Source organism: Neoarius graeffei, chromosome 7 (genome assembly GCF_027579695.1).
Source record: "Neoarius graeffei isolate fNeoGra1 chromosome 7, fNeoGra1.pri, whole genome shotgun sequence".
In the NCBI taxonomy this organism is placed as follows: domain Eukaryota; kingdom Metazoa; phylum Chordata; class Actinopteri; order Siluriformes; family Ariidae; genus Neoarius; species Neoarius graeffei.
The window spans coordinates 17,485,556-17,512,716 of NC_083575.1; the positions used below are offsets into that span (position 1 = coordinate 17,485,556).

A 27,161-nucleotide genomic window follows, 5' to 3' on the forward strand; every position below is an offset into this window, starting at 1 on the left:
GCAGGATGGCTTTCTTCAGGTCTGTGTACCTGAGCCAGCTGTCAGCAGGGAGCTGTAATGCTGCGAGCTGCGCCTCACCAGTCAGAACTGGGAGAAGGCGCACTGCATGCTGCTCGAGCGGTCACCCCCACTTTTTGGCCACTTGCTTGAAGAGAGCGAGGAAAGCTTCTGGATCATCCTGGAGGCCCATCTTCGTGAGGGTGATGTGAGGAGGGTCCGCCATGGTGACGGTTGAAGCCCTTGCCGACACGAGCAGATGCCAGAACACCTGGGTGATCTTCCTGCTGAGCCAGCATCAAGGCTGCAAAGCGTTGCTCTTGCTCCTTCCGGAGGGCAGTCAGCGCTTGATGCTGGTTCTGCTGGGCAGTAGTGAGGGCATGGATAAGCTCTTTGAATGGAGAGGACTCCATGTGGTGGTTCCCTTCTGTATCGTCCTGGGTTTCAGCACCACTGTAATACCTCCCTGATGTGGGTGGAGTACAGAAGCACAGCAGGTGGGAGTTGATGTTCACACACACACTTTATTTTACTTGTTTTCATAGCTTTTCAGCTTTACGCACTCACACTCTCACAGTCTGCTCTCTCCCTCCTTTTCTATCCTCTGTCACTGCAACACAGATACACAGCATTAATTAGCCACAGGTGCATTGACTTTGCCACTCTTCCCTGACCCTGCCCTCCATTCACAAACCGAAGCTCGGCCATGCCCCCGCTGCCACACACTGTATGTGGATTAAAGAATTGATGATTCATGATTTTTAGTAAGAGTTGCTCCGGTTTCTCAAGGAATCATTTTAGCTGTAGTTAAATACAGGGTGTGGTTAGGGTTGGATTACATGTTAGGTTAGATGCCTCAGACAGTCTAATGCAGTTAAAATAGAAGAAACTATTATATGTATAAGCTGTGTGACCTTATCTCTTGTCTATTAATTAACAGACACTGTTCTTCAGGAATTTCCACAGACAAGTGTCTCTGATGTGCAAGCAGCCCTCAGACGCAAGTGTAAGAATGAGCAGTTCAGCCAAAAAAGGGACATAATGTGTAGTACATGTGTTTATGTATAGAGGACCAGGGGTCGAAATTAACTTTTTTTCTTTGTGTCCCCCAGTGGTCCCGAATTCTGTGTTGTATTGTCCCGAATGGAAGCAATAGTGTCCCCATTTTTTTCCTCTCTGAAATAACCAGTGGTTAGTATTATCATATGAAGTTACTATTACATTTGTAACTATGCGATTTTGAACCCTTTATATTTTTACAATAAGTCACAAGACACAAGTGACACATGTCCTATACATCATCTACTTCAAAATTACAGTTATTGCATTTTCAGTTTATTAAACTTTGGCGATCTCACTGTATGAATAGATACCTGTTTATTTAAAGGGGCCAACTAGCTCATTCAGAAAATGTTTCAACTCCCTACATCTGCAGTACACTTTAGTTGAAAATAAGACCCCTTTTATGTTCATTTCATCTACTTATACCTTGAATATCTGTTGGCACTTATAAGGCCAACTTATAATTTTCACCATTACCGTTATCCATTTTTATGAACTTTCCGTTATCCATTACCGTTATCCATTTTTATGAACTTTCCGTTATCCATTTTTATGAACTTTCCGTTATCCATTTTATGAACTTTCCGTTATCCATTTTATGAACTTTCGCTGCCGAAACGTGGGTGCAAATGTTAGCAACATCAACATGGTGCCAGGTCCTAGCCTAGTTGTGCTGCTGACTGACTAAACTTTCTGAACGAGAAAGACACCAAGAAAACTCACTTATTCTGTTGAACGGTATCTTCCGTCAATATCATCCACATCATTCCTGTTGTATTTTATAACGTGTCTAACAGTGTTCATTAAGTTCATTCAGTTGCTAGCGTTGCCTGCAGACCAGGCGATGACACTTTGGATCCTGAAGGTCCCGGAGACGTTATGTCTGGGCTTTCAGTTTCTTCCCCGCGGTCGGTCCACTTCAGCCACTTAAGCATTTTTGTTCTGGCAAGAGTCGGCGCAGCGTGTGCGGTAGCAATTCCATTCCAAGTCCATATAATGCGGACTCCGGCCGAAGATTCTAGAACAGAATGCGCTGCTCTGTAGCCTACGGATGCAGGTGCATCGAAAGTGTAGCTACTATGTATTTTTCGCTGTTAATGTTTTAAAATTAAAATTGACAAATTAGGTGAATGTCTACGTATGTGTTACGGCTTTGTAAATAATATTAATGTAGAACTTTTTTCTAGCTCTATTTTTTTCCATTGTCCCGGGATTGTCCCAGACATGATAATTTTGTGTCCCGATGACATTTTTTATGGTCCCCGGGACGTCGGGACACCGTTAGTTTCGAGCGCTGTAGAGGACTAGTAATTATTGCCCGTAAACCTGATTTTCTCTGAATGGTGCTCTCCACAGACTCGGCCCTAGCAAAGTCTCTGGCAAGGAGCGCTGATTGTGAGGTCCCATACAATCAAAACTCTCAGGTGAGTCGGAGAGGGGATTCCCTGCCGAGGCTGCACACAGTGTGTTAGCGTGAGCGTGTAGCCTATGGGAAATTATGGTGTCTTGGATTAGCACAGTGTGTTAATGCAAGCATGCAGCCTATGGGAAATTAATGTGTTGGATTAGCACTAATCCCATGTTTTCAAAAGTTGAAAATTTTGTCTTGGGCCCCTCTGGGGTGTCACCAATCCATATGCAAAGTATAGAGCATTTGTGTCCAGCCATGTCAATCTGCATAGGTGATCAGACAGAGAGGCAGACAGCCTTTCTTTAGTAGTATAGATAGATATAGATAGATAGATAGATAGATAGATAGATAGATAGATAGATAGATAGATAGATAGATAGATGTTGCAATAATGTTGATGTTTGAAATGTTGATGAAACAAGCCTGTGTTTACATTTTTCCAGGCAAAGGTACAGTGAGTAGTGTGTTAGCCAGTTAAAAGGAGGCAGGGTTTTTTCTTTAGATCATTTTATTTTTCATCTCATCTCATTATCTCTAGCCGCTTTATCCTGTTCTACAGGGTCACAGGCAAGCTGGAGCCTATCCCAGCTGACTACGGGCGAAAGGCGGGGTACACCCTGGACAAGTCGCCAGGTCACCACAGGGCTGACACATAGACACAGACAACCATTCACACTCACATGAATGTGAGTGTGAATGGTTGTCTGTGTCTATGTGTCAGCCCTGTGGTGACCTGGCGACTTGTGTAAAATTTGTGTACAGGGTGTACTTTGTTTTTCTAATACTGAACCATGTTAATAAAAAATTATTTTCTCTGCATTAGTGATGGTGTTTGTCATTTATTTGAATGGCTTTTCTACAATTTTAATGACCTGTCACCTACGGTCAATTTAGAGTCACCAGTTAACCTAACCTGCATGTCTTTGGACTGTGGGGGAAACCGGAGCACCCGGAGGAAACCCACGCGGACACGGGGAGAACATGCAAACTCCGCACAGAAAGGCCCTTGCCGGCCACGGGGCTCGAACCCGGACCTTCTTGCTGTGAGGCGACAGCGCTAACCACTACACCACCGTGCCGCCCCCATTTTATTTTTGACCTTATATTTTGTGGTTATAGTGGCCTCCAGAATCAACAGAATATAAAAGTTCTTTGTACTTTGTTTTTCTAATACTGAACCATGTTAATAAAAAATTATTTTCTCTGCATTAGTGATGGTGTTTGTCATTTATTTGAATGGCTTTTCTACAATTTTAATGACCTTGAAAATACATGCAGTCTGCATTGGGAAATAGTCCCATAAGTAATTTAGCCTTTAGTATACTGGTAATGCATTTTCTTACTGTGTAAGAGTATGTAATGTATGAATTAGTACAATAAAATAATGAAGTATATTCATAATTAACTACAAAGTGTACTTTTTTAAAAATTAATTTGTGCAAGCCGAAAGTATAACTGAGTATACTATTACTACACTAAGAATATATTAATGATATATTACCTGTATTTTAGTAGGAGTCTCACAATAAATTGTAATGCACTTATAACACATAGAAAGTAAATTTAAATTTTTTTTATTAGTACATGCACAGCCGTATACTATGTACTAAGTATACTTTGTTGTTCCGCTTTAGCACATAAAAGTACACTAAAAACACTTGTGCTTTTCTACAATTTAATTACAACTTAAGTGTACTTCGTACAAAATTAGTTGTTCCAAAATAGCAAAATTCAAGGTAACTAATCATTAACACACTTGAATACTGATGATTAGTATGACTGCATGTACACTAAAATTTAATATATTTAGCATATTTATTTTTCACCAGGGTATCCCTGGTGTAAAGTAAAGCTTTGCATACTTTCAGGTCCACCTTTACTTAAATTGTAATGACTTCGGGGTTTTTTTTCCCCCTAGTGTGCGTCGGTTTGTGACTTTTATTTTGTAAGTTTTGTTTTCGTTTTGCCAGCCATTTCATTCACAACGCGCATACACGCATTTCCTCTTAATACGCTGCTTATATATATATCTCACGCCGTCTGGCAGACTACATGATATTCTTTACGTGTGCAATAAACATCAGAATCCTTTAAAAACCGATAAACAGTCCATGGATACTGTACGCATATATCAATTGGCTTCACGCACGCGGTAAGAGTAACCTATCACCAGACTATGTTAACATTGCATCAGTTGTTAATCCTAATTAAAGAATCCTGACGTTAATTATTAGTTTTGTTTATTTCTAGACATTGCCCGCAGTAGAGCTCCGTTTTGCTGTAACGAATTTCTCCAAGCAATTTTACTGAAACGCTTCATACAGAGCATCTTGTGCAGAGACTCCGAAAATTTCCAGTATTTTCAGAAACAAATGTATGGACGTATAACGTATTGGACACATTTATTTAATCTACAACATATTTCCTCTCAAGAGAAATGAGTAAAAGAGAAGGTAGGTTTTTAATTTTTCTATCACTCGTTAGCTAACTTGAATAGTCGACCCGTGCTTACCTTAAAATGTGTTTTAATAAACCATGATTTTGATTTCTGTCAGGCGAAGGATGCGCCCGTAAAAGGAAGACAGAATCAGCCCAGAAAACAGAGGAGTATGCGAATACAACGTCTCCTGTGATTGAGACATTCAGAGGTAAAGCTATTAGCACAACCCAACTTTAATTACTAATACTTGAATAAGTCTAACTATGACGGTCAATTATTAGATTTGAGTTCTAAGTGATTTTCAGTGTCAGTATGCGCTAGTGGTTTCAAGACATGAATAAGTTCAATTGCATGCAGACTGAAAGGCAATCTGACTAGAAATAATACAAAACTAGCTTTTAAGCCATTGATTTCTGAAATTCTTGACAAAGTCGGTTCATTAGTTGACAATTTTTGAGGAAGATAAGTAAACGATCTGCACTTGCATCTCTATTTGTGACTGAGTTCAGAGATGTTAATAATAATAATGTTGTTGTTGTTTGTTGTTAAAATTACCTCAGTGTTTCAACAAGAACTTGACGCCAAGCATGACAAATATGAGCGTCTGGTCAAACTGAGTCGAGACATCACAATTGAGAGCAAGAGGACAATATTCCTGCTGCACAGAGTGACGAGGTAAAAGCTGGCTGGGTCAGATATCTGAAAATAAATCTAATTATGTGTCTTGGTTAATCAGAATTATGGTATAGTTCAAGAAAATCATGGACCCAGAACATTTTATTGTTAATTTCAAATTGATTCCAAACAGTTTGCTTGTCCGTCACCTTGGAGTTCTAATCATTCTGTGATTTGGAGTGAACATGGGGTTTGGTTCTGTACAAACTGGACTTAAAACTAACACGTTGCATAAATTGTAATAATGTATTTTTTAAATAATTTTTTTTGAAACTGTCCTGTTTAATTAGTGCTTAATTGAAAAGTTTCAAAGTAACACAATACAACTTATCAGGACTTTCCCCAGAAAAAAACCAAAAAACAAAGTGGTGCTATTGATATGAGGCCCAGCCCGTAAGAAAGAAAGATAGATAAAGTCTTAAGATGGTAGGACTAGAGATGCAAATTAACCTCGTCTGTAAGTCAATATTAGTCATATAATAATAATAATAATAATAATGTCACTGGCAGATGTTCAGTTTCAAGATCGTTTACTGTCAGTACTGGCCAGCTGCTTCACCTGGAACATAATTATTTCTTTTGCACATCAGAATCACACTCCACAGCAACTGTCACTGAGCATAGTGTGCAATGGGAGACTGTACCCCATGTTGTAGTGTGCTATTTTTATCGTCCACGTGCATCTAAACTGACAGCATCAGTAAACACGTGCCAGTTTGCCATCTAATCATGAATGGCTCTAGCATGAAATGGGTCCGTACACTTGTGACAACATCTTAGCTACTGAATACGGCCCTGATACTAAGAGTGTCTTGTGTATTTACTTGAAATGCTCAGTGATTTTGGGCAGCTTCATAGCACGCCTCTTCATTTTCCAAGTCCAGGATGCCAGGAAGGCGGCACGGTGGTGTAGTGGTTAGCGCTGTCGCCTCACAGCAAGAAGGTCCGGGTTTGAGCCCCGTAGCTGGCGAGGGCCTTTCTGTGTGGAGTTTGCATGTTCTCCCTGTGTCTGCGTGGGTTTCCTCCAGGTGCTCCGGTTTCCCCCACAGTCCAAAGACATGCAGGTTAGGTTAACTGGTGACTCTAAATTGACCGTAGGTGTGAATGACTGTTTGTGTCTATGTGTCAGCCCTGTGATGACCTGGCGACTTGTCCAGAGTGTACCCCGCCTTTCGCCCGTAGTCAGCTGGGATAGGCTCCAGCTTGCCTGCGACCCTGTAGAACAGGATAAAGCGGCTAGAGATAATGAGATGAGGATGCCAGGAACAGAATTGAGGTCAAATCATGCAACAGCACCATCTAGTGACCAGTGCCAAGAATGTGGTTTTATGTATGGTTACAAATGGCAGTCAGTGCACACAGCGAAACCCTTCTGGGTTGAGTACCAGGATAGTTTAGACCTATATATTACAATATCTTCCTAGTTCCGTAGTTATTACTCATTTTTAGAGGGGAATGGGAGATATTTAGGTGCGGAAAGTACTCTGCATTGTTCAATTTATGATTTTTTTTTTTGATGTGCAAGTGACAGTGCGGCACCGACGTCGCACAGCGTGGCGTATCCGCACTTTGGGGAAAGCCCTGCTTATTATTGAAAAATCAGTACATTACTCCACAAAGCAAAGTTGATGTGGCTTTAAAAAAGCTCAATTATCATGATTTGTTGGATTTTAATACCTTTTATACTTGTCTTTTTAGAACATGAAAATATACCTTTTTTGGTGGCTGGTAGTTTGACTGAATAACTTGTGTTTTGTTTTTGTATGGAACTGAATCACAGTTTACCCAATGTTGAAGAGGTTTTGAATGAGGCAGACATCCGACTGGATGCTGTGAGGCAGAAGATTGGTCACATAGCTGAGGAGCTTGGAGATGATGATCTCTATCAGTTCCATAAAGCCTTCATGTCAGGTTAGTTTTCACATCATGGAGTCAAAAAATGTTTGATTGTATCTAAAATTTCTAGGTAGTAGAAAGAAGAATTTAGCTTAGCATCAGACTGTTTGGAAGGCCAAAAGTACACTTTTAAAAGTATGTTATAAATGTGTGGTACCACAAAACTAGGGCTGCATTATTGTCATTGTTATGCAAGGTCTTGTGATGACGCAATTATGGAGGGCTGCAAAAAACATTAATTACTTAAGAGTAAGACATAATACCACACTCAAATGTCAGAATGTACATACAGCAGAGCAACACTGCAGATTTAGATTTGGTATGAGGGCTGAAGGTCTAAATTCTGCCTGTCAGAATTTATGGCATTTACCTATTATCCAGAGTAACTTACAGAAGTGCTTTGAAGTTTCTTTCAAAACCTAATTTCATGCTAGTTGAATAGATTGGGGTCTTAAAATAGCATCAACTTAAAACATGTTGGGGGAGGTTAGTACAGCTGGTAAAGAAACTATGCAATTCAAGATGCACAATAAGGAGTTACTTGAACAAAAATGGGCTGCATGGTCAAGGTAACAGAAAAAAGCAGTTACTGTGCCAACACACATGGACTCAGGGTTCTCCACGAGGGGTTTTAGAGGTGCGGGCCGCCCCCCTTTCTGTGATTCCCGCCCCCGTTTAATTTCTGCCGCCCCTTTACAAAAGGAAGAGACGTCCCTTTGTTTTCTTTGTGACAGATAGTAATTATAAAAAGTTATTCATTGTTGATTCAAGAACTTGGGAGATCTTCACAAGGAGTGGACTGAGGCTGGTGTCAGTGTATCAAGACCCATCACGAATAGACATCTTCAAGAAAGGGGATACAACTTTCGCATTCCTAATATCAAGCTACTCCTGAGCCAGAGACAATATCAGAAGTGTCTTATCTGGGCTAAGGAGAGAAAGAAATGGACTGTTGCTCAGTGGTCCAAAGTCCTCTTTTCAGATGAAAGTACATTTTGCATTTAATTTGGAAATCATGGTTCTAGAGTCTGGAGGAAGAGTGGAGAGGCACAGAATCCAAGGTGTTTGAAGCCCAGTGTGAAGTTTCCACTGTTGGAGAACTGACAACGCGACAACACCCGAGTGTGAAACTCATTTACCAGCAATTAGTTTAGTCAGTCTGACGATTATAGTCTAAGAAAAGCGTTTCACACTTCGGTGTTTTTGACACATTGTTCTTGCGCCGGGAGATAACACGCCTTTATAAATAACGTGTGAATCGACACCAAGTTCGAGATAACTGATTATTATTGTCGGCAGAGAAATAAAGGATAAAAACAAAAAGTTCAAAGTTGGTGCGGCAAGCGTGATATTGCCTATAAAACCGTGAGCTGTCAGTGTTACTGTAGCTCTTGAAGACACTCTGTCGAAATGTCTCTCAAGCGATTCGGTTTTACGCGTAAGCTGTACACTGTCGACATCGAGAACATCGATCCAAAACGGCGTAAGATCTCTGGTCAGGCTACTACTAGCGATGCCACAAGCGAAGTTCCTAAGCTGAGTGACAACAAGAAGCATCGTAGAGCCGGATGGTATCCGCAGTGGAGTGAAAAGTACAAATGGCTTTACTACGAAGAGGGTGAAGGTAAGATTTGATCTTTTTAAACAGACTAGTTTGTTAACAATTTCCAGATTACAATTTTGTTTCTTGTTTCTCCATGACCACAACTTCGACGATCATAACGTGTTTTCTCCGTGATGATTCTACTACAAAAATTTTTTTTTTCAGTGGTGCCTGCAATTACATTTCCATTTCAAACAATGTCAGCTTTTGTGGAGCAGTGTGAATATAGTTAATACAAAAACTTTTCTGTACTTTTCTGTTCTTTTTTTGTAGTTTGCTAAATAAAAAAAATATTTTTTCCAGTTCCATTTCAAACAATGTGTCCTGAATATGTGTAAGTGTGTAATGTTTGATGTATGATGTGTTTTGTACCAGTCCAATTGATTCCTCTATTCTAAATGATTACTATTTGAGAGTATTTTATGCAAATGACATATGTAAATTTATGCAAATTTGTTTCAAGGTCATCCGATTGACCCCCACCCCCCTATATTTTCAATCCGTGGAGAACCCTGGGACTGTATTGTCATGTAGTATGCATACACACAGGGGACATGAACTAGCATGAACTAGTTTTTCTGCATCGTGTAGTGACATTATATGTCTTATCTTAGCAATATTTCTGAGATGAAAGAAAGCTATCCAGGTAATGTTATCGATATGCGATTCAGATGAAAGACTAGAGTCAATGATCACACTGAGGTCTTTTACTGCTGCATGTGAAGAAACAGAAAGGCCATCCAGAGTTACTGTGTAATCCGAAAACCTACATCTGTGTCCAAGTACAAGTACTTCTGTCTTGTCAGAGTTAAGCAGTAGGAAGTTAATAAGCATCCAGTGTCTAATGTCCTTAGCACGTCCCAGATAGTGATTTGATCTGAGACGGATCAGCACCGGATGTACCCCAAAGTCCGATCTGAATACAGCAAACGGATCCGTCCCACATAACTTTTGCTCTCCGCCCCGTATCCAGCACAGATACAATTTTTGGATCTGGAACGCATGTGAGCCAGGTCCAGCATGGATCACTAAAAACCTATCTCTGCACTGCCCAAATCAGGTATGGATGTGAGTTGGATCAGGGCCGGATGTAGTCCAGATATGTACAACAACTGTCTGAGGTGAACCCCCAAGTTTGCTTCATTAGCATTAATAAGACAAATGTTAAGAAAAATCTTCAATCACAAAGTGCTTTTATTGACATGTAAACATGTGACTTTGTAGATCAGCTATTTTCACATTGGTAATTGGTATCAGCTCACAAAATTTCTGGCACAGTGCAATAATGAACAGTGCAAAAAAAAAAAAAGTTAAACAATGTCAACAATGTTCAAAGTGCTGAACTGCATCGTATACATCACCATATATGTAAAACATGGATTAAGTGCTGAACTGCATTATAAACACCATACAAGTAAAACATGGATATAAAACAGATGGCTTTCACACCAAAATGTACTCAAGTTCACAGTCCAGGCTTGTAAAGTGAACCTTATGCTTGCTGTCGCTGAGGTAAGAGAGGTTGCTTTCACACCAAAATGTCCTGAAGTTCACACAGGCCCAGCATGTCAAGTGAACCATGGCTTTAAAAATTGGGTTTAAAAAAAAAAAGAGAAAATGGCAGTGTATGGTATTGGTACAAAGTCTTCACACGTGATTTAATCAGCGATCACACCACTACAAACGAACCAAACCAACGGAGGAAACTGACCAAACTTCCCGGTGTGACTGTGCCCTCAGAGAGCACCCCTCTCTACAGTCACACGTCATCATTAGCCTCGTGCTCAGCCCCTTGTACCTGAAGATGAAAAACATTATCAGTTCTCAAAATGGCATGATTCAAACACAAGTATATCGAGCAATCCTTCCCTACATGATTGGTGTAAATGATTTAACCAAAACTTCTGGCAATTAGAGCTGAAACCATTGATTATTTTAGTAATCAATTTCTGTCATTAAGCTAACATTGCTAACTGTGCAGAGTCAGTGACGTTAGCCTAATGCTACTCAGCCTTAGCTCCGGTCTGACAGCTAACGCGGCGGAGTCGGCCTTTTTTCGTCCAATTGTCAGCAGTTTACTTTAATATTGTACATAGAGGAACTCGTCTAAACACAGTGCCTACAACACTATTGTTTTATATTTAACCAATAACTATAACTGTACTGTTTTAATATAAAAACAAGTTTACAAAATAAACCATGTAGAAAATAATCCCATCCATGCCAAAACAGCCTCACACACAAAATAACTTAGCCCAAACAACCTTAGCTTCGTTCCGTAAAATACTATGGTTGTTCCAGTTCCCAAAAAGAATCGGCCCAGCGAGCTGAACGACATCCGACCAGTGGCACTCACTTCACATCTGATGAAGACATTGGAGTGGCTCTTCCTCAGCCTCCTCAGACCCCAGGTACAACATGCCCAGGACTGTCTACAGTTTGCATACCAGGCAGGTGTTGGTGTGGAAGACTCCATCCTCTACCTGCTACACCGAGTCCACTCGCATCTGGATAAGGGAAATGGCACAATGAGGATCCTCTTCTTGGACTTCTCGAGTGCCTTCAACACCATCCAGCCCCTTTTGCTTCAGGACAAATTGAACAGGATGCGAGTGGACCCCTGCCTGGTCACCTGGATCTCCAGCTACCTCACCGACAGGCCGCAGTAAATCAGGCCAAAGGACCTCACATCTGACACTGTGATTAGCGGCACCGGAGCACCCCAGGGCATGGTGCTGGCCCCTCTTCCTTTCACCCTGTACACCACAGACTTCTGCTACAACTCGGAGCTGTGTCACATTCAGAAGCTCGCTGATGATACAGCCATCATTGGGTGTATCAGTGATGACAGGGAGGAGGAGTATAGGAGCCTGGTGAGGGACTTTGCTGTGTGGTGCAACAGGAACCATCTGCAGCTCAATACCTCGAAGACCAAGGAGCTGGTCATTGACTTTGGGAGGTCCAGACCAAGGTCACGACCAGTTCTGATCGAGGGAGTTGAGGTGGAGGCTGTGGATTCCTACAAGTACCTCGGGCTGTGGCTGGACAGCAAGCTGGACTGGACTTGCAACACCAATCACTTATACAGGAAGGGACAGAGCAGGCTATACTTCCTTAGGAGGCTGCGGTCCTTTAACATCTGCAGGAAACTCCTGTGGATGTTCTATCAGTCTGTGGTTGCCAGTATCCTGTTTTACATCGGGGTGTGCTGGGGGACAGCACATCCAAGGAGGACACATCCGTGCTGGACAAACTGATCAGGCGGGCCGGCTCTGTGGTCGGCATGAAGCTGGACACTCTGGTGACGGTGGCAAACTATTGAACATCATGGACAATACCAGTCACCCTCTGCACACCATCATCAGCAACCAGAGGAGCCTGTTCAGTGACAGAATGCTCCTTCCCAAGTGCAGGACAAACAGACTTAAAAACTCCTTTGTCCCTCACGCCATCAGACTGTACAACTCCTTTCTGGGAGGGGGAGGGGTAACAGGAGGACAGAGGACGGGAAGGAGCAGTAGCCTAGCCTAACAATAAGCAATACTGGACAATGTGCAATATTATGTGCAATATAAAGTGCAATATCTCTCCTGCTGGCCCCTTTTTTCCCCTCTCCCCCCTTCCTCTCTTCCCCATATCTTATTCTTTTTATATTTGTATATGTAAATACTTAATTTATCTAGAAGTTTTTTCTCTATTTTCTATTCTCGCTGTAATGATGCTGCTGGAATCTTAATTTCCCTGAGGGAACCCTCCCAAAGGGATCAATAAAGATCGATCGATCTATCTATCTATCTATCTATCTATCTATCTATCTATCTATCTATCTATCTATCTATCTATCTATCTATCTATCTATCTATCATAAAACAACTTAATGTCGAAAAGGCACTTATTGAAAAAGTCTGCCAAGTGCTGCATACACCGAGTGGACTGGACTGAAGTGGTGTCTGTTGAAAGTATTGAAGAGCGCACCTGCACTTTTGAAACTGTTGAAGAAATTGTTGGTGTCTGTTGAAGAGTGCACCCGCGCGGTCCCGCCCCGTGGGTGTATAAAACTGTATCATTCTGCTCACATCCGACACTGATCCGCAGAAAGATCCTAGAAAAAGCTGTGGCACAGCTTTTTCTAGGATGTTCTAAGGTTCGCATTGGCTCCGTGTGAAACCGCCTGTCAGACGGAGCCAATGCGAACCTTAGAACATCAGTCGCGGACTATAATGCTATCTGAGATTCCTCAGTTCTATTAAGCCAGTGTTTCTCATCTGGCTTTGCAGAAACATACAACTATGTGTCATCAGCATAACAGTGGAAATTACCATGCTTACAAATATCACCCAGAGGTAGACTATATAAAGAAAAAAAGCAGTGGGCCTAAGACAGAACTTTGTGGAATGCCAAACTTTACCTCTGTATGCAGAGAAAAATCACCATTTACATCAACAAACTTATAGTGATCAGTGAAATAAGACCTGAGCCAGGAGAGGGTTTATCTCCCACAACATTTTCTAGGCTATCCAGAAGAATGGAATGATCAATGGTGTCAAAGGCTGCCCTAAGGTCAAGCAATACAAAAAGGGAGACACAGCTCTGATCAGATGTCAACAGTAGGTTGTTTACTACTTTAACCAGTGTTCTCTTTGCTATGATGAGGTCTAAATCCTGACTGATGCATTTCATTTCAGTAACATTTACAGATGTTATTCTTATGTAGATATGAACATAACTGCTGTGCCACAGCTTTTTATAGGATCTTGGCGATAAAGGGGAGGTTTGATATTGGCCTATAAATGGACAGCTGACAGAGGTTGAGGTCAGGTTTTTAAATCAGGGGTTTGATACCTGCAAGTTTAAAGGATTTGGGTATATAGCCAATTCTAAGGGAAGAATTGATTATATTTAGAAGGTAAGGGATCTAGTACACAAGTTAAAGATTTTGATGTGGAGATTAATGAAATTAGTTTGAGTTCTCTAAGGGGAGTAAAACATTCTAATTGCTGCTCTGATACAGTTATATTGTTAACTACAGGGTTACTTAAATTAGTAGTTTGAATTTTTGTCAGATATTTTCAATTTTGTGATTGAAAAAAATCATGAAGTCGTTGCTACTACATATTGCAGGTGTGCATGTGTGTATAATGGTCTTTTTCCTAGTTAATTTAAGGTGACAGACATCGGATAAGTTGGGAAAAGAAATCAACAGCAGTTAATGACAGTGAGAGCGCTGTGTCAGTAAAGGCATTGAGAGTGACCGCTCTAGCCAAATTACAAACATGACTACTCAGAACTACAACACCCAAGAAGCACAGCACCCCCTGTCACCAGCTTATTGAACTCAGCTGTTGCTCATTCACAACTCATCAGCCACACTACTTAAGCCTCACTCACACTCCCCCTCATTGTGAAATATCGTTCTGTGTTTTCCAGTCCATACCAAGCCTTTCTATCTCTGCCTGACTCTAGTTATTCTGACCCTCACTATCTCTTTGTCTATGCTTCTTGTCTCATCTGTATTGCCCTGTTTGTCGATCAACTGCCTGCCTTTTGACCACGCTTCTACTTTTGTAATTTGGCTTTGTTACAAGTTTGCTACCCGGCTCTCCCCTGTATATCTGTAAGTGCCTGCACTCTGATAGGATATTTCGCCTACTATGGATACAGCAGAGGAGGTGAAGCAAACTGCACTGAATGCTCAGGGACGTCTCTTAGAACATCAAAAGATGCTTGCAGACCTCAACACCCGGTTGGCGCAGCTTGCAGCTGTGATGTTGTAGGCTCTCCTAACATGCCCTGAGGCTTCTCCAAGTCCCACACTACAGCTCCCCATTCCAGAGAAATATGCCGGGGATGCTCTCGCCTGTAAAGGATTCCTACTTCAGTGCTCCGTGTACTTCTCCATCATGCCTAACGTCTCTGACAAACATAAGATCGCTAAATTTCTTTTGTTTCTCACTGGCAAAGTACTACAGTGGGCTAGCACCGTATAGAAGAATGGAGGAGAGCACACAACTTCCTATGAGCGTTTCCTCGAGTTGTTTAAAAGAGTATTTGATCATGAACCTGAGGGGATTGAAGTCAGCAAGAGCCTTCTCACCATCAAACAGGGTTCAAGAGGAGTCACTGAATATGCCCTAGACTTCAGAACTCTAGCAGCAGCCAGTGCATGGAATGAGCTGGTTCTAAAAGCAGTGTTTCGCCAGGGTCTTCGTCCTGAAATTCTCACTGAACTGGCGTGTCGAGATGAGCAACTCATGTTGGACTCCCTCACTGACCTAGTGATATGGTTGGATCATCTGCTTACCAACCGGCCCTCTCTCAAGGAGAACTCCAAACCAGTCCAGCCCTCTGAGGATTTCACACCTGTCTGAAACGTTCTGAATGTGAAAGGAGGAGGAGAGTGTCTCTGCTTGTACTGTGGGAGTTCAGAGCATCACATCAACCAGTGTCCCATCCATCCATCGTGCACCAGCCCAGTTGAAGCCACAGCTCACTCAGTGAGTCCAGTAAGAAAAGTCAATGCACAGTCATTTAAAGTACCTGTGTTAAAACTGGTATCCTCCACACATGTTCTGTCTGCTTTTGTTGACTCAGGGGCAGAGGGGAATTTCATCAACAGCGTGATGGTCCAGAAGTTCAACCTGCCCACAACCCCTCTGCAGAGTCCACTCAGCATCAGGACCATCAATGGAGGACCAATAGGTGATGGTCTCATCACCAGTCGAGCCACTCCCATTCACATTCAGGTGGGAGCACTCCACTATGAACTCCTTTCCCTGTGTGACCACCACTGTCAATCACATCATTCTTGGGTACCCTTGGTTACAGCTTCATGACCCACTAATCTCTTGGCAGAACAAGGAAATCCTCCAGTGGTCATCCACATGTTTCCAGAACTGTCTCTCACGTCCCCAACTCAGTCTCTCCTCTACTTCAGTAGAGAGTCCATAGCCTGATTCCATGGAGAATGTTCCTGAGTGTTACCTGGACCTGAGAGAGGCCTTTAGCAAGGGTGCGGACTACCATTGCATCGCTCATACGATTGTGCCATCAGTCAAGCAGGGTTACATATGTCCATCTAAGGCACCAGTGTCAATGGCTTTCTTTTTTGTGGAGAAGAGAGGTGGTGGCCTCTGACCCTGCACAGACTCGATCAAGTCCGTCAAGTATCCCTATCCTCTTCCTCTGGTTCCCTCTGCCCTAGAACAACTTCAATCTGTTAAGATCTTCTCCAAGCTAGACCTATGCAGTACCTACAACTTGATCAGAATCAAGGAGGGCAATGAATGGAAGACCGTCTTCAACATGACCGCCAGCCATTTTGAGTACCAGGTAATGCCTCCTCTTCAGCACCAAGCGTGTTCCAGTGCCTCATCAATGACGTGGTACAGGACATGCTAGGCAAGTTTGTGATCGCATATATCGATGATATCTTGATTTACTCTCCCAATGAGAAGAGTCATCTGGAACATGTCAGAGCCGTCCTCCAATGCCTACTAGCTAATCACCTCTGTCAAAGCAGAGACGTGTGAATTCCATTTGAATCTAATCTCCTTTTTGGGGTATGTCATTAGTGTACAAGCAGTCAGCATGGATTCCTCCAAGGTATCTGCGGTCATATCCTGGCCAGTACCCACATCCATAAGGGAGCTTCAATGTTTCTTAGGCTTCGCCAACTTCTACCGTTACTTTATTAGAGGTTTCAGCATGATTGCTGTCCCCCTAATGACCCTGTTCAAGAAGGGGCTCAAACATCTCTACTGGAACCCTTCGGCAGAAAAAGCGTTTAATTGGCTCAAGGGCACCTTCACCTTCGCCCTGGTCCTCTAGCACCCTGACTCAACCAAGCCATTCACGGTTGAAGTCGATGCCTCTTGACACAGGAGCAGGAAGAGTCTTGTCCCAGTGTTTCGGCAAGAGACTCAAACTTCACCCAATGGCATTCTTCTCTAAGAAACTCATGTCTGCAAAGAGGAATTATGATGTTGGGAACAGAGAACTGCTTGCCATCAAACTCGCTCTCGAGGAGTGAAGACATTGGCTGGAGGGAGCCACACATCCCTTTGTGATCCTAACCAACCATAAGATCCTAGAATATCTCAAGAAGGCCAAAAGACTGAACCCATGCCAAGCCAGATGGGCACTCTTTACACATTTTAATTTCACGATCTCGTTCCACCCAGGGCCCAAGAACACCAAGGCAGATGCCCTGTCTCGTACCTTCGACTCGTCACATCATGACCCTGTAACTCACCCCATTCTCTTGCCTAACTGCTTCATCCAATCCATCACTTGGGACCTAGATCAGGAGATAAAGAACTCCCAACTAAGGACAAGCCCAATCAATCTTCTGCCTGGCCTCCTTTACGTCCCAAAACACTTCTGAAGGTGACTCATCACCTGGGCTCATGCATCTCCCACCATGGGACATCTTGGCAGCCAACAAACTTATCAGATGCTTAGGAACAAATACTGGTGGGAGAACATGCTCATTGAAATTAACCAGTTCATTGCTTCCTGCTCTGAGTGTGCCCATGCAAAAGTCCCACAAACCCCTCCCACTGGTAAGCTTTGTCCCCTCCCAGTACCTCAAAGACCCTGGTTCCACCTAGCCATCGATTTCATCACAGGCCTACCTACAGTGGTGCTTGAAAGTTTGTGAACCCTTTAGAATTTTCTATATTTCTGCATAAATATGACCTAAAACAACAGATTTTCGCACAAGTCCTAAAAGTAGATAAAGAGAACCCAGTTAAACAAATGAGACAAAAATATTATACTTGGTCACTTATTTATTGAGGAAAATGATCCAATATTACATATCCGAGAGTGGCAAAAGTATGTGAACCTTTGCTTTCAGTATCTGGTGTGACCCCCTCGTGCAGCAATAACTGCAACTACAACCCCAATTCCAAAAAAGTTGGGACAAAGTACAAATTGTAAATAAAAACGGAATGCAATGATGTGGAAGTTTCAAAATTCCATATTTTATTCAGAATAGAACATAGATGACATATCAAATGTTTAAACTGAGAAAATGTATCATTTAAAGAGAAAAATTAGGTGATTTTAAATTTCATGACAACACCTCAAAAAAGTTGGGACAAGGCCATGTTTACCACTGTGAGACATCCCCTTTTCTCCTTACAACAGTCTATAAACGTCTGGGGACTGAGGAGACAAGTTGCTCAAGTTTAGGGATGGGAATGTTAACCTATTCTTGTCTAATGTAGGGTTCTAGTTGCTCTTAGGTCTTTTTTGTCATATCTTCCATTTTATGATGCGCCAAATGTTTTTTCTATGGGTGAAAGATCTGGACTGCAGGCTGGCCAGTTCAGTACCCGGACCCTTCTTCTACGCAGCCATGATGCTGTAATTGACGTAGTATGTGGTTTGGCATTGTCATGTTGGAAAATGCAAGGGCTTCCCTGAAAGAGACATCATCTGGATGGGAGCATATGTTGCTCTAGAACCTGGATATACATTTCAGCATTGATGGTGTCTCTCCAGATGTGTAAGCTGCCCATGCCACATGCACTAATGCAACCCCATACCATCAGAGATGCAGGCTTCTGAACTGAGCGCTGATAACAACTTGGGTCGTCCTTCTCCTCTTTAGTCCAAATGTCCCTGATTTCCATAAAGAACTTCAAATTTTGATCTGTCTGACCACAGAACAGTTTTCCACTTTGCCACAGTCCATTTTAAATGAGCCTTGGCCCAGAGAAGACGTCTGCGCTTCTGGATCATGTTTAGATACGGCTTCTTCTTTGAACTATAGAGTTTTAGCTGGCAACGGCGGATGGCACGGTGAATTGTGTTCACAGATAATGTTCCCTGGAAATATTCCTGAGCCCGTTTTGTGATTTCCAATACAGAAGCATGCCTGTATGTGATGCAGTGCCGTCTAAGGGCCCGAAGATCATGGGCACCCAGTATGGTTTTCCAGCCTTGACCCTTATGCACAGAGATTCTTCCAGATTCTCTGAATCTTTTGATGATGATATGCACTGTAGATGATATGTTCATACTCTTTGCAATTTTACACTGTCGAACTCCTTTCTGATATTGCTCCATTATTTGTCGGCGCAGAATTAGGAGGATTGGTGATCCTCTTCTCATCTTTACTTCTGAGAGCTGCTGCCACTCCAAGATGCTCTTTTTAAGTCATGTTAATGACCTATTGCCAATTGACCTAATGAGTTGCAATTTGGTCCTCCAGCTGTTCCTTTTTTGTACTTTTAACTTTTCCAGCCTCTTATTGCCCCTGTTCCAACTTTTTTGAGATGTGTTGCTGTCATGAAATTTCAAATGAGCCAATATTTGGCATGAAATTTCAAAATGTCTCACTTTCGACATTTGATATGTTGTCTATGTTCTATTGTGAATACAATATCAGTTTTTGAGATTCGTAAATTATTGCATTCCATTTTTATTTACAATTTGTACTTTGTCCCAACTTTTTTGGAATCGGGGTTGTAATTGGTTCAACAAAAATGCACTTCAGTTCAGCATCATGCTTTGTTAGGGTAGAGGAGAGCAAGGAGACTTGGGACAAGTTCTCAGCATTTGTAGATTGTGTGAAATTCTTTGCAGGTAGCAGTCACATTCACATTGCATTAAAGAGTATTTACCCTCTTGCCACAACATTAGTTGTTCAACTTGTCACATATACTGGCTTTCAGGCTTCACTTTTTCTGTCATTATTTTTTTGTGGGAGAGACATGGAACTTTTTTGAGAGGCTTGGAGCATAGTGAGGAGACATGGGGAAAAAATAAAATACCTAGGCCTATGTAGGTAACACAGTCCGTTTAAGAACTACAGATCCCATCAACCTACTTCTGCGATGACCTACGTCATGCCTGGGTGGGATCACCTACATCACTTCCTCCATGATTCCATAAGTAACTAAGGCACGCTACTCTCTTCCTCTTTTGGGGCTGGGACCACGCGGTAACAGACATAAAGAGGCTCTATCTGGACTGTCCGAAATCACGACTTCTGCCTGGCAAGAAAAGATTCAGTGCGGTTTTTGTTTACCATTGGCCACAGTAAAACTACTTAAATCGTGCTATTTCACTCATTTCGAGTTACAACCGGTTTGTTTGTCTATTATAAGTAACGTTACGACTGCCGCCCAAAGCAGTTAATTTAAAGTTAGAAGCAACCGGATTCCTTCTGACTAAAGCGCTGTGCACATTGTTTGATCAGAGACTTTTCCTCACGAACGCTAAAGTGTCGGACCAAGAATTTTCTGCGCTTCCACGGAATCGACTCTCGTGCTCCTGTGGACTCCAAAAGTCTCGGAACATCTCTATAATCTTGCATAAGCAAGATACTGGAAGTAAGACTGGCATTTTTGGGCACAAAAACTAGTCTTAGGAATTAGCTTTATGAAGTAGTGTGAATTTAAACTCAGCAACTGTTTAAATTGTGCATACTTATTTTTGAGTTCTACATGGCTCTCTGTGTTGTTTTAAAGGATAAGTCATGCATGCTCTCTTCTATCCTTACTAACATCCTTAATTTCTTTATTACACATATTTTGACCTCAAGATTTCAGTGAATTTGGTAATGTTATAGGGAGTGGGTTAGCCACCACGGCTAATTCCTTTGTCTCATTAGCAATATGTGCTAATTCTTTTGTTTCAAGCCACGTGGTGACCCCCACACCTCAGATAATATACACACACACATACCTCAGATAAGATTCCAATCACTCTCTCTCTCTCACACACACACACACACACACACACACACGCGCGCGCACATAACACACACACAGTTTATGCTTGCTTATATATATATATATATATATATATATATATATATATATATATATATATATATCTGCTGACTTTATTGAATGTACATCATTGTTATAATAAATTCAATTATTATTGAAACTGTGTTTATTTGTTGCTCCTAATATTTTTGAAGTCACACAATTTCAAAGAACTCGAAAGTGTACATAAGTGCTATTGGCTGTCTTTGTAATACGGTAAGTTATACATTATTGCTGCATTGGTAGTGATCATAACAAATTGGAATACACCATAATTTAGCTGTTTGGTAATTTATTATTAAGTACCAAAATTAATGGTATTATTAATGGTATTATTTAATGAGACTGATTTAATGAGACTGATTTAATGAGAGTGATCACTTAAGACCAATTGCACCTACACCTACATGGTTTATTTATTATCAAAACTTGGAACATATGCATTGTATGAACACACAATGCTGGTACAGCTATAGAAAAATGTCAGTTTACCCAAACCAGACTAGCCAAAACAATTCCATTCTCAAGAAAACATGAAATAAGCTTAATTATGTAGGTATACACTCACATTTTAAATGAAAAAAAAAATTTAAGCAATTTTATATTTGTAAACCACAAGAAAAAAAAAATATGTAATATGAACTGTCCCAACTCTTCCCATCTGGCCATTAAAAATCCTTTTTTTTTCCTGTGGAATTTGTTTAATGTATTATATATGGTAACTAATATATATCATCACACACACACACACACACACACACACACACACACACACAGTGGTGCTTGAAAGTTTGTGAACCCTTTGGAATTTTCTATATTTCTGCATAAATATGACCTAAAACATGATCAGATTTTCACACAAGTCTTAAAAGGAAATAAAGAGAGCCCAGTTAAATAAATGAGACAAAAATATTATACTTGGTCATTTATTTATTGAGGAAAATGATCCAATATTGCATATCTGTGAGTGGCAAAAGTATGTGAACCTTTGCTTTCAGTATCTGGTGTGACCCACCAGATACTGAAATAACTGCAGCTAAACATTTCCAGTAATTGTTGATCAGTCCTGCACACCAGCTTGGAGGAATTTTAGCCCATTCCTCTGTACAGAACAGCTTCAACTCTGGGATGTTGGTGGGTTTCCTCACATGAACTGCTTGCTTCAGGTCCTTCCACAACATTTCAATTGGATTAAGGTCAGGACTTTGACTTGACAATTCCAAAACATTAACGTTATTATTCTTTAACCATTCTTTGGTAGAACGACTTAGAATAGAAAAGAATATCTTTGTCATTGTAACATGTACAACGAAACTGAAGTTCAATCCTCATCATTACAAAAACAAACTAATAAAAGGATTTAAATTAAGCTAAAACTTGAACTATATAAAAATTATATAAACAGTCAAACTCACAAAGACAAGTAAACTAACAAACTAATATTTAAAAAACATTGCACAAATCCCTTATTGCACAGTATAAAAAGACATGGACACTAAGAACATGTGAACCCTGACCTGATGTATTGAATTTAGAGCTCATATCGCAGTTGGGTAGAAGCTGTTCTTGAGTCTATTTGTTCTAGCTTTGATGACCCTATACCATCTGCCTGATGGTAGTAGCTCAAACAGAGGGTGACCAGGGTGAGATGTGCCCTTTAGGATGTTATCAGCTCTCCTGAGGCAGCGAGAACTGTGTAGCACTTCTAGAGTGGGTAGAGGGCACCCAATGATTTTCTTGACCATTTGGATGACCCTCTGGAGCTCCCTCTTGTTTGCCACAGTGCAGCTGGCATACCACACACAGAGGCAGTAAGTGAGGATGCTCTCTATGGTGGCATGGTAGAATGACACTAGCCATCTCTGGTTGATGTTCTATCTATCTGAGGGTCCTCAGAAATGAGGACCCTCAGATAGTAGAGTCTCTGCTGTGCCTTCTTTACCAGCACTGTGGTATTCACACCCCAGGTCAGTTTCTTCTCAATCTGAACTCCCAGGAAGTGGAAGTCCATGACCCTTTCCACACAGACCCTGCCAATGATTATGGGTTGTATGTCTGTTTTGTCTTTTCTGAAGTCAATGACCAGCTCCTTTGTTTTAGTAGTGTTTAGGAGCGGGTTGTTGTCTCTGCACCACACTGTCAGCCACTCCACCTCATCCCAGTAAGTGGACTCATTTGTCCCCCGAGATGCTACCCGCCACTGTGGTGTTGTCGGCAAATTTGACGACTGTATTACTAGAGTGAACAGGAGTGCAGCCCGATGTATAGAGGGTGTAAAGCAGGGGGCTCAGCACACAGCCCTGAGGGGAGCCAGTGCTGAGGCTGAGAGCTATAGAGATGTGGGGGCCTACTCTGACCCTCTGTGTGCGCTCTGACAAGAAGTCCTTGATCCAGAGACATATTGAGTTAGGTAGTCCCATGTTCAGCAGTTTGCACAGTAGTCCATGGGGGAGGATGGTGTTAAACGCTGAGCTGTAGTCCACAAAAAGAAGTCGAACGTAGCTCCCCTGCTGCTCCAGATGGGTCAGCACTGTGTGGAAAGCTGTGGCTACAGCGTCCTCCATAGACCTATTGGCCTTGTATGCATATTGATGTGGATCAGAGGTGGGGGGTAGAAATGTCATAATGTGACTCCTTACCAGTTTTTCAAAGCACTTCATCACCACCAGCATAACTGCTACTGGCTGGTAATTGTTGAGGCTGGTGATGAAGGATTTTTTGGGTAAGGGGACTATGGTGGAGGTCTTCAGGCAGGGTGGGATGGTAGACTGGGACAAGGCCCTATTCAAAATTTTAGTGAAGATCCCAGCAAGCTGGTCTGCACAGTCTTTCAACATGCGTCCAGAAATGCCATCAGGGCCCGCTGCCTTCCTTGGGTTAAACACCCTCAGCATGCGCCTCATCTCATGCTCTTCCACTGTGAGGGTTAAGTTGCTGCCAGCTGCTGGTAGCGGCATGGCTGCTCCTGATGACTCCACCTCAAAACAAGCAAAGAAGAGATTCAGCTCCTCTGCCAGTGAGGCGTCACCCTCAGCAGCCCCAAGGCCCAGCCTATAATTGGTGAGGTGTTGGACTGCCTGCCACACTTGCCTGCTGTTGTTGCTGTCCAGGTGGTTGTCGATAGTCCTCCTTGGCCTTCCTGATGCCTCTCTTCAGGTTGGCTCAGGGTGTGCTATAGAGAGCCCTGTCTCCAGACCTGAAGGTGGTGTTTCTGTCCTTTAGCAGCTGCTGTACCTCCCTGGTCATCCAGGGTTTCTGATTGGGATAGACCTGGATGCATTTGTCCACTGTGACTATGTCTACACAGTTCTTTATATAGCACCGGACAGTGTCTGTGAACACCTCCAGGTCCTCATGCTCAAAAGTGTCCCAGTCAGTGCTATTAAAGCAGTCCTGCAGCTGCTGAGAGGCTCCATCAGGCCAGGTTTTAACAGTATGCGGGGATTAGTAGCAGGGACATGTGGTCTGACTGGCCCAAGTGGTCTGGCCCTGAAGCCCTGCTTAATGTTTGCGTAGACCTTGTCCAGTGTGTTAGCTCTTCTGGTAGCACACTCTACATGCTGGTGGAGTTTGGGGAGCACCGTTTTTAAATCCACATGGTTGAAGTCCCCCGCTATGATGTGCACAGCATCTGGATACATGCTCTGCTGTAAGCTAACGCTGCTATGTAAAAGTCTGCAAGCTGAGTTCGCATTACCATCTGGTGGAATGTACACAGCAGTAATCATGACCCCAGTAAACTCCCTTGGAAGCTAAAACGGCTAGTATTTAACAGTCATGTACTCCAGGTCTGGGGAGCAGTGGCTGGCTACCATCGCGGTGTTGGTACGCCAGTTGCTATGGATGTACACACACAGTCCCCCTCCTTTGTTCTTACCGGAGTCACCGGTCCTGTTATGGCGCTGTGCTGTGTAGCCTGCTAGCTCGATAGCAGAGTCCGGGATGGATGAGTGTAGCCAGGTCTCAGTGAGGCGTAGCACGCAACTTTCCTTAATTAAATCGTTTGAGGCTGCCTGAAACCTAAGTTCATCCATTTTATTAGCGAGTGATCTTACATTGCTGAGCAAAAGGCTGGGAAGCGGTGGTCTGTGTGGCTGCTTCTGTAGCCTCGTTAGCGCACCAGCCCTGCAGCCTCGCTTGTGCTTTCTCTACCTGCGCCACCTCCGCTTCCCTCTCGCAGGGATGGTAATCCATGGAGAGCCGGGACTCCTCGTTATCTCGTCCGGAATGTCGTGTGAGCAGAGAAACTCTGCTGTAACACTCCTCTTGCTCAAAACTCCTACTTTTTAGGAGCTCGTGCTGACTATAGATGTTGTTAGCCTGACATAATGTAGTTAAAGCAAGAAACAATATGTACACAAACAACCAAACAAAACACTGAAAGTGAGGGCACTGAACCACTGTGCACCGCCATCTTGAACTGACTTGTGCGCTTAGGGTTGTTGTCTTGCTGCATGACCCACCTTTTCTTTTTAGGGCCAGGTAGTGTATAATTACTCACTCTGTTTTCACATTTGATATTGTATCTTTTTTCTAGTTATGTTTATTAATTTCTTTATTCTTTGACACATTCTTTTATTTACAGTACCAGTCAAAAGTTTGGACATACCAGCTCATTCATAGATTTTTCTGTATTTTGACTATTTTCTACACTGTAGAACAATACTGAGGACATCAAAGATATGAAATACCAAATGGAACATGTATGGACTTGTGTGGTAAACAAAACTGTGTTAAAAAAAAATGTTTCATATTTTAGATTCTTCAAAGTAGCCAACATTTACCTTGATAGTTTTGCACACTATTGGCATTATCTTAACTAGCTTCGTGAGGTAGTGACCAAGAATGCTTTTCAGTTAACAGGTGTGCCATACCAAAAGTTATTTAGTGGAATTCCTTGCCTTCTTAATGCGTTTGAGACCATCAAATAGTAAATGATAAAAACAGTAAATGGCCCTTTACAACAGCTGTAGTAATCCACATTATCAAGAACCGCTCAACTTAGGAAACAACAATCCATCATTACTTTAAGACATGAAGTGTCTTTTAATTAATAAAAATAAAGAAAAAATATTGAATTACAAGGTATGTCCAAACTTTTGACTGGTACTGTATACATTTTATCCTTTACTGCATTTATTGATTTCTATCTGATTTCCTATCTGCCATGTTTTCTTTTGGTTGAGTTGCTTCTCTTTCTGTGCAGTGCCATTTACTTGTAAAGCGTCCTTGGGTTGGTGAAAGGTGCTGTACAAATTAAACTTATTTCACTGTTTCCCTGCCCGTATGATAACTTTGGGGTGTGGTTTCAGGCTGTAGCAGCAGAGCCAAGAGAAAGAGGCCTTCACTTTCATTGCATTTCATGTCAAGCTGTCTGACTCGTGTGCACATTGGACTCCTTGATGGGTCAGTTGGCTGGCTGGTATCACTGCAGACCGAGTGCACCCTTGTGTCATGGGCTGGTCCCCACCCTGGATGGTACAGCACAGTCAGACAGTGGTCTGAGGACAGACTAGGCCTTGTCAGTTAAGGCCTGAAGAAGTTTCCATAACTTTGCAGGTGGGATGTAGTCAGAGCCCATCCTGTGCTGCCAGATTGGTTGATACCAATCAACCAATAGGAGTAAGGGGTCAGTGTGAGCACCTCTCATGATAGTCCTTTAATTATCATACTGACAGGGTAGGTAGGTAAATAAATGCTAGTGTGATGGAGTGTGTACAACATATGTCATAAGTATTGCAGACTGCGAGAGGATGCCCATGTTAAACCCTCATACCTCAGGGGGGCCATGTGGGTTTTCTGTGGGCATTTCACTGTTGGCATGCATATAGAAAAGTCACATAGGGGCCCAAAAGGGTAAAACTGCTTCATGCCCTGCATGGGCTAACCTGTGGGTGGGACTATGTGGGCTTTCTGTGGACAAGACCACCATGAGTTGCCTGAAGAAAACCTTCATGGGGAAGCAAAAAACCAAAACTGTTGTGAATCACACATGGGCTAACCCACAGGGGGTCTGTGTGGATTTTCATCAGGCAAACTCAACTTTAGCTTAACCCACACTTTCCCACTTGCTACCTGCACAGGCATGTTTGCTGGGTTAATATCAGATTCTCAGCAGGAACATTATTGAACTGAAGTTCTGAAATACATAGCTTGGTTATCTTGTGAAATGCTTTCAACCCAGTAAAAATGCATGAATCTAAAAGATTGGACAATGCAGACCGGTTCCTTTGACAATTACCACCTAAACCATGCATATTACTTTAAATCAATGCATCTTCAGATTGTAATCTG

At 42.2% G+C, this 27,161-nt stretch overlaps 1 protein-coding gene across 1 annotated transcript in view; it reads left to right on the forward strand.

Moving 5' to 3' along the window:
- The first annotated feature begins 4,431 nt into the window (after positions 1–4,431).
- The window catches only part of tsnax (translin-associated factor X), a 45,087-nt gene continuing 22,357 nt past the window's right edge, over positions 4,432–27,161 (forward strand). The window contains exons 1-5 of the mRNA XM_060925342.1: positions 4,432–4,622; positions 4,721–4,923; positions 5,026–5,118; positions 5,471–5,585; positions 7,366–7,496. Of these exons, the coding sequence (XP_060781325.1) occupies positions 4,908–4,923; positions 5,026–5,118; positions 5,471–5,585; positions 7,366–7,496 (355 nt within the window). The 5' untranslated portion in view covers positions 4,432–4,622; positions 4,721–4,907. The remainder of the gene's footprint in view (positions 4,623–4,720; positions 4,924–5,025; positions 5,119–5,470; positions 5,586–7,365; positions 7,497–27,161) is intronic.